This window comes from Trachypithecus francoisi, unplaced genomic scaffold (assembly GCF_009764315.1).
Source record: "Trachypithecus francoisi isolate TF-2019V2 unplaced genomic scaffold, Tfra_2.0 Lachesis_group11, whole genome shotgun sequence".
Taxonomy (NCBI): Eukaryota; Metazoa; Chordata; class Mammalia; order Primates; family Cercopithecidae; genus Trachypithecus; species Trachypithecus francoisi.
In genome coordinates this window covers 38,425,444-38,439,145 of record NW_022681456.1, presented here as the reverse complement: position 1 = coordinate 38,439,145, position 13,702 = coordinate 38,425,444, and the positions used below count along the sequence as shown (strand labels likewise).

Below are 13,702 nucleotides of genomic sequence, written 5' to 3'. Positions count from 1 at the left end.
TGAGTGCTGGAGTGCCATGGTGCGATCTCTCCAGTAGCTGGGATTACAGGTGCCTGCCACCACACTCAGCTAATGTTTGTATTTTTAGTAGAGATGGGGGTTTCACCGTGTTGGCCAGGCTCGTCTCAAACTCCTGCACCTCCCTCAGCCTCCCAAAGTGCTGGGATTACAGGCATGAGCAACTGCACCTGGCCTCATTCTATTTTTTAATCCCAATATAAATGTGTACCCGTTAGAAATTCTATTCAGCTTCTTCTTTTTTTTTTTTTTGAGACAGAATCTCGCTCTGTTACCCAGGCTGGAGTGCGGTGGCATGATCTTGGCTCACTGCAATCTCTGCCTCCAAGGTTCAAGCAATTCTTCTGCTTCAGCCTCCTGAGTAGCTGGGATTACAGGCACACACCACCACGCCCAGCTATTTTTTTTTTTTTTTTTTTTGAGACGGAGTCTCGCTCTGTCGCCCGGGCTGGAGTGCAGTGGATAGTTCTCAGCTCACTGCAAGCTCCGCCTCCCGGGTTTACGCCGTTCTCCTGCCTCAGCCTCCGACTAGCTGGGACTACAGACGCCCGCCACCTCACCCAGCTAGTTTTTTGTATTTTTTAGTAGAGACGGGGTTTCACCGTGTTAGCCAGGATGGTCTCGATCTCCTGACCTCGTGATCCGCCCGTCTCGGCCTCCCAAAGTGCTGGGATTACAGGCTTGAGCCACTGCGCCCGGCCAGCTAATTTTTGTATTTTTTGTAGAGATGGGTTTTCGCCACGTTGGCCAGGCTGGTCTCAAACTCCTGACCTCAAGTTATCTGCCCACCTTAGTCACCCAAAGTGTTGGGATTACAGCTGTGAGCCACTGCGCCTGGCCCAGCTGCTTCTATTTCAGAGACATCATATGGCCTAAGGGAGAGACTTCTTTCTCTCCCACCTGAAAGAAGTCCAGAGGTGGGCAGTCCAGGGCTGCATGTGGCTCATGAGATTCCCCATGTCTGAATCACATGGCTTGGGTTTCTTTCTAGCAGTTGCTAGAATGCACCGGAGCTTCAATTCCAGATCAACCAGCTAAATGTCCCTGGGAACAGCCATTTATCTTTCTATGCTTCTGTTTGCTCTTTTGTAAAATGAACAATAACAGCACCCTCCTCACAGTTTGGTTGTTAAGAATTAAATGTGATCGGGAGGCTGAGGCAGGAGAATGGCGTGAACCGGGAGGCGGAGCTTGCAGTGAGCTGAGATCCGGCCACTGCACTCCAGCCCGGCGACAGAGCAAGACTCCGTCTCAAAAAAAAAAAAAAAAAAAAAAAAAAAAAAAAAAAAAGAATTAAATGTGATAATACACAAAAAGTTGTTAGCACAGAGCCTGGAACACAGCCCCACAAGTGTAAGATAAAGTGACCCCATCCCCACTCTTTGATTACCTGGGTCATTATAAACTATAACCACAAAGCAAAATCACTTGAGGTCAGGAGTTTGAGACCAGCCTGGCCAACATGGTGAAACCCCTGTCTCTACTAAAAATACAAAAATTATCTGGGCCTGGTGGCATGAGCCTATAATCCCGTTTACTTGGGTGGCTGAGGCAGGAGAATTGCTTGAACCTGGGAGGCGGAGGTTGCAGTGAGAGCATGCCACTGCACTCCAGCCTGGGGGACAGAGTGAGACTCCATCTCAAAAAAAAGAAAAAAAAAAAAAGAAAGAAAGAAATGGGAATCAGGAGCCAAAAGTTAATCTGTAAGAACATAAGCTCTACCCCTCCCTGAAGCTTTGGATAGATTGTTGGACATTCTTCAACTGTGAAGGGGAGAGGGGCTTTCTGAGTCAATTTTATCTAGATCTAAGGAGCAAGAAGACCCCAAGTGACATTTGATTTGTATAGTTAATGCCTACCCTCCTTCTGTCCCCAACCACTTCTAGAGACTCTTGGCAAAACTGAATGGGAATTTTCTGACACTGCCTCTGCTTGTACAATACTGAGAAGTCAGGAAGAGCTTGAGTTGGCTGTAATTCTAAAGGGTGAATGGATGCTGATGGTGTATCCTAGCAACAGCCGAAAAGAAATCAACATCAAGTGATACAAGTTCCATGAGTAGAAGAAGCAGAACATCCACTGAAACGTGGTGAGAAGTCACATGACCTAGGTAACTGACTGTCAGGCCCAAACTGGCCATTGTAAACTAATCTTGCTGTTAGGATGTTGTAAAGATGAGGCAAGAGCAAAAGGGTGAGCTGGGTTAAAGGAAGCCTCATAAAAATGACCCCAAATCAAAATGTTCAGTCAAAGCCCAGCTTTGGAGCAATGGCCTTAGCCAGAGAAAACCACTTAATTTGTAGATAACCAAAGGTCATAGAAGGTTGTCAAATAAATCCCTTTAATCTAATTATGAATGACATTTACCTCAATAAAGCCACATGGTATTAAATAAGACATTAATAATCATATCTCACAAGAATGGAAATGACTCTCATCCATTAGCCTCCTCATAAATTTAGAAAGCATTGATTTTTAGCCAAGTACCAACTGAAGAATACTAATATCCTACTGCATTTGTCAGGGTTGTTTTTGCTGCCAATGAGAGAAATTCAGCTGGAATTGAGCAAATTCAAGGGGAGAGAGTAAGTCATAGAATCAAAGGAAGTCTCTCTCTCTCTCTCCTTCCTAGGGAGACTGGGCATAGTGGCTCACACCTGTAATCTCAGCACTTCGGGAGATTGAGGCGGGCAGATCACCTGAGGTCAGGAGTTCAAGACCAGTCTGGGCAACACGGTGAAACCCCATCTCTACTAAAGGCTGGTGAAAGCAGCCTGGGCAACACGGTGAAACTCCATCTCTACTAAAAAACACAAAAATTAGCCGGGTATAGTGGCACACGTCTGTAATCCCAGCTATTCGGGAGGCTGAGACAGGAGAATCACTTGAATCTGGGAGGCGGAGGTTGCAGTGAGCTGAGATTGGCCACTGCACTTCAGTCTGGGTGACGGACGAAGATTCCGTCAAAAAAAAAAAAAAAAGAAAGGGAGAGAGAAAGAGAGAGAGAGAAAGGAAGAAAGAGCCAGCCAGCCTAGGGAAGAATTTGATTAGCCTGGTGTGGACCGCACGTATGTCTATTCCAGGGCTACTTATTAGGGCCAGGAGGATGGTGTCAGAAGGCAGGAGGCAGTGTGCTGTAGTTAGCAGGGCTAGAATGGGAAGAAGTTTTCCAAAGAAGGAGGATGCTGTTTTCAAAAGGGAAGAAACTGATGCTGAGCAGACAAATACCAAATGCCTGGCACATTTATTGAATCTGTGATGAGAGTGAATTTTATAACGTGCCACTATCATTAGCTTGTCTAAGTTGTCTTGGCAAAGGTAAAACATTACAGAATCCAGAGCTGTCTGGAATGTACAGTGGATTTGATCTTTCTAAATCATTTGTAATTATCTGTCATAGGAGGTGGAATGTTAGCTGTACATCTCTGAAAATATCAAATTTCATTTTCCTGTAAATAAAAGAAGGGTACTATAAAGATAAAAGTTAATATTATAGCTATATATTTAATTTTGTCTTCAAATATAACCACTAAGTGGTTTAAGTAAATAATTTAAAATTGAGTTTCTAGTAAAACTCACAGGAATATTGCATAAAATAACTTTAAAAAAGTCTCTAAGTCATTCTTATATAGTGATCCATATTAACGTATAATGTAAAATTTAGTTGAATGAATTAGCATTTATATGATTCTATTTACTTAATATAAAGAATAATGGCCGGGTGCGGTGGCTCAAGCCTGTAATCCCAGCACTTTGGGAGGCCGAGACGGGTGGATCACGAGGTCAGGAGATCGAGACCATCCTGGCTAACACGGTGAAACCCCGTCTCTACTAAAAATACAAAAAACTAGCCGGGCGAGGTGGCGGGCGCCTGTAGTCCCAGCTACTCGGGAGGCTGAGGCAGGAGAATGGCGTGAACCTGGGAGGCGGAGCTTGCAGTGAGCCGAGATTGCGCCACTACACTCCAGTCTGGGTGACAGAGCGGGACTCCGCCTCAAAAAAAAAAAAAATAATAAATAATAAAAAGGCCTAAAATTAATCATGCTTTCAGGAACTGTAAATCCATAAACTAAATTATCATTATTTAATATTGTTGTTAATGCTGGGTGCAGTGGCTCACACCTGTAATCCTAGCACTTTGGGAGGCCGAGGCAGGTGGATCGCTCGAACTTAGGAGTTCAAGATCAGCCTGGGCAAGATGGTGAAACCCATCTCTACTAAAAATACAAAAATTAGCCAGGCATGGTGGTGCATACCTGTGGTCCCAGCTACTCAGAAGGCTGAGGTGGGAGGATCACTTAAGCCAGGGAGGCGGAGGCTGCAGTGAGCCGAGATCACCCTTCTGGACTCCAGCCTGGGTGACAGAGTGAGACTCCATCTCAGAAAAATAAATAAAATTGTTAAAATTTTGGATCTTTGCTTATGGTTCCACCAAGATCATTAAGATAATGATGATAATAATACTAATGTCTACCATATGTCAGATGCTTTACCTAACAAGTCTAAGGAAGATTTAATCATCCCATGTTACAGATGAGGAAACTGAGTTCCTCTTAGGAGGTGACAGTTGCCCAATGCTACGTGGCTAAGCTCTGGGATGGTCCTAGGTCAGTCCAGATCTAGAGTCGAATCTCTTTCCAATCTGTCACACTGCTTCCCTGCCTCAACAGTGCTGGAGAGAAGAACACATCTGTTCAGGATGTTTGTTAATCAAATAGAACTCTAACAACTGAGTGTTCTAAAATAATTATTAAGTCCACAGCCATACCACCCTGAACGTGCCCAATCTCGTCTAAAATAATTATTGAATCATAAATTATATAAATGTGCCATACAGCTGGACAAACAAGTTAACTTACTAGATTTTTAAATGTACTCCAAAAATAGAGTAGACACACTTGCGGTGTGTACAGTAAGTGCCAGTTCTAAGATCCTAAAAGAAATCTCAACATCAAACTCAATAGCAAACACAGACAAACAAGAAATGAGGGCAAGGCAGCCATTACTCAGCCAAATGTAGGGGAGAAACTTTGCTTTAAGTGACCACAAGAGAAAATGTGAGAGTGAAATCTTAGTTCTTCACCAGTGGAAAATTAGTCAAGGGTTTTAATTTAGGGTTGTGGGGGCTGGGTGTATGGAGACCGTAAGGGAGATGGGACAAGCACAGCTGTGTGACAAATATTAATGGCTATCACAATTCTCAAACTGAGAAGTTCAGGTCAGCCTGTAGGGCAAGCTGCCTCCAAATGCAACAGCCTTTTATATGGCTGACTACTTCTTCCACAAGTAATTTTTTTGTTTTTTCACTTAGTTCAAGTTGGAATTAATGGTTCTAGTGATTTGCGGTGCGTCTGATGAAATTCTTAACATTACAAATTTATTAATCCTACCTGCAAAGAGATAGCTTTTCAAAAATGAGAAAATAGTTTTTCATGTAAGTTAATATTTAAATTTCAAATTAGGATCCAGGTTTTCTTGCATGTAATTTTTCCATCCCCTTTGTATTGCTTTGAAAAGAATATCATAAAGCACCTAAAATTGTGAGGCTGATGCTTACCCTTATTTAGTGACATAAAGATGACTGCCTTTTTTTTTTTTTTTTAAGCAATTTTATTGTGGCTCAAAGTTCCAAGTCCAGGCTGCATGCAGGCAAATCTGTAAATCTGACTTCTTTGTAACTGGAATCAGGTAGAGCCATCACTTACAGAAATTTTAAAGGCCAGGATATATCCTCCAATGCACATGCAGAGGTTTTGTGGAATATATACATCCATTTCAACACAAAGTTTTTAAATAAAGCTATTTATTAGCTTATAGTAATAAATCCTGGCAAACACTACTGGTTCATAATACGCCTAGAGTTATGAATCAGAAGATTCATTTTTTTTTTTTTTTTTTTTTTGAGACGGAGTCTTGCTCTGTCGCCCAGTCTGGAGTGCAGTGGCCGGATCTCAGCTCACTGCAAGCTCCGCCTCCCGGGTTTACGCCATTCTCCTGCCTCAGCCTCCCGAGTAGCTGGGACCACAGGCGCCCGCCACCTCGCCCGGCTAGTTTTTCGTATTTTTAGTAGAGACGGGGTTTCACCGTGTTAGCCAGGATGGTCTCGATCTCCTGACCTCGTGATCCGCCCGTCTCGGCCTCCCAAAGTGCTGGGATTACAGGCTTGAGCCACCGCGCCCGGCCGAATCAGAAGATTCATAATCAGGCCTACATCTAATAAGAAAGATGGCTGGCCAGGCGCAGTGGCTCACGCCTGTAATCTTAGCACTTTGGGAGGCCGAGGCAGGTGGATCACCTGAAGTCAGGAGTTCAAGACCCACCCGGCCAACATGGCAAAACTCCATCTCTATAAAAATACAAAATTAGCTGGGCGTGGTGACGAGTGTCTGTAATCCCAGTTACTCGGGAGGCTGAGGCAGGAGAATCACTTGAACCGGGAGGTGGAGGTTGCAATGAGCTGGGATCACACCACTGCCCTCCAGCCTGGGCGACAGAGTGAGACTGTCAAAAAAAAAAAAAAGAAAGAAAGAAAGAAAGTGAGAGAGAGAGGCAAAGCAAAGCAAAGCAAGCAAACTTGGGCAACATAGCAAGAGAACTAGCTGGGCATGGTGGTGTATGCCTGGAAGGCTGCCCAGGAGGTTGAGGCTGCAGAGAATTGTGATTGTACCACTGCACTCCAGCCTTGGCAACAGAGTGAGAACCTGTCTCTGGAAAAAATAAAATAAAATAAACGGAGAGGAGAGGAAAGGAGGACGGGGGAGGGGGAAAAAAAAAGAAAGGAAAGGAAAGGGGAAAAGGGAAAGGAAAGGAAAATGAAGAAAGAAAGGAAGATAGTACACAGCAGTAACACATTTTATTACTAGAGGAGAAGTAATAAAGTCATAAGGATGCTGTATCAGCGAGGACATTCAGCCGCAAGTGGAAGCAGCGTAAGTCAATACAGATTCTAAGTCAAGCGATAAGAAAATAGGGAAATTTACTGGTTCATATCATTAAAGAGTGGAAATGAAATGTACTTCAGGCACAGGTAGAACTAGGTTCTTAAACACCAGACATCGGCCTGGAAAAAAACTTTTCTGGCCGGGCACGGTGGCTCACGCCTGTAAACCCAGCACTTGGAGAGGCTGGGGCGGGTGATCACTTGAGGTCAGGAGTTGGAGACCAGCCTGGCCAACATGGTGAAACCCCGTCTTTACTAAAAATACAAAAATGAGCCAGGCATGGTGGCATGCATCTGTAATCCCAGCAACTCGGGAGGCTGAGGCAGGATAATCGCTTGAACCCAGGAGACGGAGATTGCAGTGAGCCGAGACTGCGCCACTGCACTCCAGTCTGGGCAACAGAGTGAGATTCGGTCTAAAAAACAAAAAACATACACAGACATTACCTTCCTGGAGCCAGGGCTGATAAATATGGCTCCATTACTCTTATGCTCTTAGGATGTGACCGCATTTCATACTATGAGCACTTGGCACCAGGGTATGAATTCACTTGTATTTGAGAAGAATGTTAGGAACAGGACTTTTCCATTCATAGAAGGATGACTTACAGCAGGGATATAGACCAAGGGGTCTTTGCAAGCTGATCACACATGTGATTGCAAACCCTTGAAATGATCACCAATTTTCTGGAAACACAGCATGACATCATGGTTATTAGTGTACTTTTTTTCCTGTAAAAATTGGTCAATGAAACTTCAGAAATTTCCTATTTGCCCGTTTAGGTATTATTTTCCACAAGAACTCTTACTTTCCGAAACTTCAGAATTTACTGTTCTGGGCTGCTGCTGTTTAATTTCAGTCACTATTTCACCTCCAACAAAAATTATTATTATTATTATTTTTGAGACAGAGTGTCACTCTGTGGCCCAGGCTAGAGTGCAGTGGCGTGATCTCAGCTCACTGCAGCCTCCACCTCCCAGATTCAGGCGATTCTCCTACCTTAGCCTCCTCAGTAGCTGGAACTATAGGCCTGTGCTGCCACGCATGGCTAATTTTTGTATTTTCAGTAGAGACCGTTTTTCACCATGTTGGCCAGGCTGATCTCGAACTCCTGACCTCAGGTGATCTGCCTGCCTCAGCCTCCCAAAGTGCTGGGATTATAGGCGTTAGCCACCGTGCCCAGCCCTAAATCTAATCAATACAGTTTTGCTTCATTATGTCTACATGTAGAGTGCCTTTGTAGGTGGACAGTGGGTGTTCAGTAAAAGCTCAACACACAGATTCTTTACTGGAATACTTTTGTTCAGGCCTTTTCCCAAAAAGTAACCATAACTACTATGAATAAAATAAAACAAGGAAGTTCATATAAATAAACAGTAATAGGAAGTTCCTGAGGAAGCTACTGTAGATTAGATGACACAGAACATTGTTGAGGAGGTGATACTTGTAAAGTAAGATATGAATGATCCCCAAAAAAGGAACAACACAAAGATGTTAATATTCTAGGCAGAAAGAAGAGCAAGTGCAAAGACCCAAGACAAGAATGAATCCAGTCTTTGAAGATTAGACAGAGGCTGACATATAGTGGGTGATGGAGGGAGAAACGAGAGGTGATATCAGAGGTAGGTCGATAAGGCACATTATAAGCACAAGCAGGGACTCCCACCGACAGTTCCATTGCCTTTTTTTTTTTTTTTTTTGAGATGGGAGTTTCACTCTTGTTGCCCAGGCTGGAGTACAATGGCACAATCTTGGCTCACTGCAACCTCCGCCTCCCGGATTCAACCGATTCTCCTGTCTCAGCCCCCCAAGTAGCTGGGATTACAGGCACATGCCACCACGCCTGACTAATTTTTGTATTTTTAGTAGAGCCAGGGTTTCATCATATTGGTCAGGCTGGTCTCGAGCTCCTGACTTCAGGTGATCCGCCTGCCTTGGCCCCAAAAAGTGCCGGGATTACAGGCGTGAGCCACCGCGCCTCTTCTTTTCTGTGAAGTGAGTTTCTCCGCCATGGACACTGTCCTACATATGACAAGGCAGAAAGCATTCTAATCCCATGAATGTTGATGTTGGCCAAGGCATGATAGGCAGGGAAAACAGACCCAAATTCAGAATCAGTGCCTATTCCCACAAAAACAAAGCATCTCTCCCTCCAATATGGAAGAAGTCCAATGAAATGAACTTGATGCAATGATGTTACTGGGCTTAGATGTGTGTTTTCTGTTGGGATCTTCGAGAAACAGGTACTGAGACAAAGATTTGTTCTCAGAAGGTGATCTCAGTAATTATTTGGCTACTTTGTTCTAAATCTTTTTGGGTTACAGATCCAAGCCTCAAGGTTCATTTGCCAAGCTCTTCCCAAAACTTCTGCACAAATCTTCCATGTTGTTTTTTTCAATCTCTGACTATCTAGCCAGTGACTGGTTACGGTTATAGATCCTCACCTCAGATCATGCTTCCCTGAAGTCAAAGTACGTGATAAAAGGCAGTGCTTGGAATTTTGCCTACAAATTGAGATTCGCCCTCAACTGTCCTTCAAGACCACCCCAAATATACACAGTACATTTCTAGCTGATGGTGCCTGTTGTTCACAGTATCTGTAAATCGGGTTTGGCTTTTTTCATTCTCAGTTAACTGGACAATAACGCTCCACAAAGGTAAAGGGACAGATTGGTAGGGGCAAGGTGTGGGAATAGAGTAAAGGCACAGAGTCAGGAGAAATCTGTTCATACAAAGAAAATGTGTCTTCGTGACCTGTCTGGTCCCACCTGCTGGGTGATGGAGTGCTGCTGGAAATGGTCAACTTTATGAGTAGGTGGAATTAATAGCACCTGGTGTCCCCATAGTCTCCAACATCCCCAGTAGCAAATTAGAACCGTTTCTCAAAAGGAAAATAGTAATCTTCCAGAAGGGGGTATGACCTTGCTCCAAAGTCCTGTGGGCTTCCATTGTGATTCTCCTGGAGAAATTTGTCTTTGACTTTGGTAAGTCTCCCCATCAGCCAGACACTTTGAGAGGGCTGAGCAGCAGAGCTGCTTGGACTGCAGACTGGGCCACCTACAGGGACTAGTTTTGCTCTGCCAGCTTTTCAGGTCATCAGGCAAATAAATACATGCAAAACACTTGTATGTTATATGCTGTCTCAAAAATCCAGGGCTAAAAAAGCCAAAACAACACACTGAATACAGTATCTCTTGAAGGCACTGAATTCAACCTGATCCAGCTAAGGGATACTCAGGGGACAGGGCTGCAGTAGACTAGTTTCTTATGACAGAGGAAGAGTTTCAAAAGAACTGGTTTTTGCGTGTTGGTTTCTTTAGCACAGTTGTTCAAAACATTGGCTGCAAATTGAACCACAAGGTGGTGCGGGGAGTTTTAAAAATTACTGATGCCTGGATCCTACCCTCAGAGATGCCGGTCTGATTGCCTGGGCTTCTGGATTATAAAAAAGCTAATATGCAGCCAAGGGCGAAGACCATTGTTCTAGTTCCTTCTAGATGTTCCTATACCAACAGCCAGGGTCCCACTCTATCCCTTCATTTTCATATAGGAAACCAAGGAGGTAAGTGAAGTCATACAATTACCCTGCATTTCACTTATAAACCAAAAGGTATCTGAGACAAGTCTCAATCAATTTAGGAAGTTTATTTTGCTGAGGTTAAGGCTGTGCCTGTGACACAGCTTCAGGGGGTCTTGACGACATGTGCCCAAGTGGTTGCGCTACAGCTTGCTTTTAGACACTTTAGGGAGACGTGAGACACCAATCAGTAGGTGTAACATGCACACTGGTTCCGTCAGGTGAGACGGGACAACCTGAGGTAAGGGCTTCCAGGTCATAAGTAGACAAGAGACAAAAGGTTGCATTCTTTTGAGTTCTCAAGCAGCCTTCCACTGAATACACAGCTTAGTCTGGCTCAGTGAATTTGGATTTTTACATAAACAATAGGGCAGAGGAAGCAATCAGATACGCATTTATCTCCGGTGAGCCTCAGAGATGACTGAGTTCTGTCTGTCCTTTGTCCACAAGGAATTTCAAGGAGGGAGATACGTAGCTTTTTATCTTTGTAGCTATTAATATCTTATTTAGGGATAAAATGGGGGTCAGGTTTGCCTGACATAGTTCCCAGCTTGACTTTTCCCCTTGGCTTAGTGATTTTGGGGTCCCAAGATTTATTTTCCTTTCACACACTCGATGCCTTGAGTTGAGATTTGAGAATCAAGGTTTATTCTCTCTTAAGTCATTCAATGCCCTTGGAAACAACCACCTGACTCCATAATCCTAGCATTTTTTCCCATCACTATTAAATTGTTCCATGGTGGCTGCTACCAGTCTCCAGGGGCCTTATCCTCAGGGGGCTCGTGGATCCTGGTGACTAAAGGCTCCTTGATCACTGGAGCTGCGAGCTTTCCATCTGGAATACAGAGATGTGGGCCTTTCACACTACCCAGACACAACAACTAATTCCAAAGATCCTGCGTTTCCTTGAAGGTCTTTTGCCTACCTCTGGTACCAATCTGGATATTAAAGACTTTTTTATTGGTAAGCAATAAAAAGAATCTGTGACCCTAGTTAGCTTAAAGAACTACGAATATATTGGAATAGAGTCTAGGATAGTTTACAGTTTAAAATGAACCATTAAAGAAGCAGACTCAGGAAATAGGGTATCTCTGATAACCTCCTTAGAGAGCTTCAATATAAGTCACCCAGTTCTGATGACTTTCAGCCTTTGTGTCTCTCCATTCAAGTTCCAAGTTCCCATGAGAAAATGTGGCTTGGCTTAGGTCTTCCCATATAATGAGCTATGGTAGTAAGGTAGGGTCCCAAAGCACAAACAGGACCACAGAGGCTGTTTCCAGAAAAGGGAACTGTAAACCAGGCAGCTACCCCAATACAAGTCTACTTCAATCACCATGTTTGGAAGCATCTATTTTGCAGGTGGAAAACAACAAAGTGAAGGGCAAAAAGGCACGAAAGACATTGTTTAGTCACACAATTTTAATCTAGTGAATGGTAAATAGTAAAAGAGTAATTACATGAAAATCTCCATATTTTGCATGTTTCAACTGTTCTTCATTGTCTTTACTTGTAAGGTGTTGAAGGTGGGATCCACTCCTGAATCTTCTTTCTAGTGGTGGAATAAGGTACATATTGTTCTGGGGTGCCAGTCATGTTGAATTTATGGTTTGTCCAAATGAATTTACGAGCAGTAAGTGGTTTTGTTGTTGGAGGATCATCAGTCATACTGTGAAGCCAACGATGCCTTGAAGAGGGGAAAAAATCCAAACAGTTATGAAGAGGCAGTATAGCACAGTGAAAGGAGGGTTAAAAAGGTATTTTTTGTTGTTGTTGTTTGGGTTCAAGCCTCAGCTCCAACACTTACTAGCTGAATTCTTCTATGCCTTAGTTTTTTTCCATCTGAACATCCCTACTCCTCAGGGATGGTATAAAGACAAAAGGAGATAATATACATAAAGCACATAGAAAAATTCTTGTGTCTGGCAGATACTCAACAAATGTTAGCTACTGTTCTCATTACTGTATTTTTTTCCTTCATTTTCTTTCTTTCTTTTTTTGGAGGCAGGGTCTCACTCTGTCACCCATGCTGGAATGCAGTAGCACTATTATAGCTCATTGCAGCCTTGAACTCCTGGGCTCATGTGATCCTCCTACCTCAGCCTCCTACGTAGCTGACACTATAAGAGCATGCCACCATGCCTGGCTAACTTTTAGAACATTTTTGTAGAGATAGGATCTCACTATGCTGCCCAGGCTGATCTCAAACTTCTGAGCTCAAGGGATCTTCCTGCTTCAGCCTCCCAAAGTGCTGGGATTATAGGTATGAGCCACCATGCCCGGCCCATTACTGTATCTTATCAAATCGGACACTATCCATTTTCAGACATGCCATTATTTTATCTACCTCTAAGAAAGAAAGATGCTACCAAATATATTATGGCACACTACTGATTATAATATGTATCCTAAGTTTAGATGTGCAAATATATTTTAGAATTGATAAAAATACAGTATTACTATTAGGTGCTAGAGGCCAATTCTGGATTTTCAGTATGCTCAGGTTACTCTGGCTCATGAAGGTCTAGATTAAAACCCATGAGGTTCCTGCTGAGAAGAGTCTCTGATGCATTGTAAATTCAAGCATGTCAGTGTAAACACTGGAGAATATGCAACTTGTTATATTAAAAGATTAAATCAGGGCCAGGCACAGTGGCTCATGTCTATAATCCCAGAACTTTGGGAGGATGAGGTGGGAGGATCACTTGAGGCCAGAAGTTCAGGACCAGCCTGGGCAACATAGTGAGACCCTATCTTAAAAAAAAAAGTTAAATCGACCCCCAATTCACAAATATTTCAGTCGTAAGTGCTTAACAATTTAATTTAAGAGGATATGTTCCAGAAATCAGACCTAAAAGCTGGATACCTGGAGTTGAAATGGAGGAGACCAGCGATGCTGCTGCTAATGACAGGGAAAGGAGGAATCAAAGTTTGTGGGACAGAGTTTGATCAAGCAGGAAGCTAAGCTGAGGGGTTTACATGGGAAAGAAGGGAAGAGAGAATTTGTCCCAGCCTCTAAGACCTAGAGCTCACAAGACAGAGACGACCCTATGGGGGGGGAAAAAATGAGAGGCCAGTCACAGAACTGCAGCCCAGGGGTGGGGGAAAAAGGTGATTATCTAGCTGCAGAGAAAAGGACAAGAGGAGGATGTTTCAGTGGAATAACTAA

General features: G+C 43.5%; 1 protein-coding gene across 2 annotated transcripts in view; it reads right to left on the bottom strand.

Annotated features, from left to right (window-relative positions):
• Positions 1-11,937: 11,937 nt before the first annotated feature.
• The window catches only part of NDUFA12 (NADH:ubiquinone oxidoreductase subunit A12), a 44,702-nt gene continuing 42,937 nt past the window's right edge, over positions 11,938-13,702 (bottom strand). For both annotated transcript variants that reach the window (XM_033221032.1, XM_033221031.1), the window contains one exon: positions 11,938-12,220. In XM_033221032.1, the coding sequence (XP_033076923.1) occupies positions 12,198-12,220 (23 nt within the window). In that variant the 3' untranslated portion in view covers positions 11,938-12,197. The remainder of the gene's footprint in view (positions 12,221-13,702) is intronic.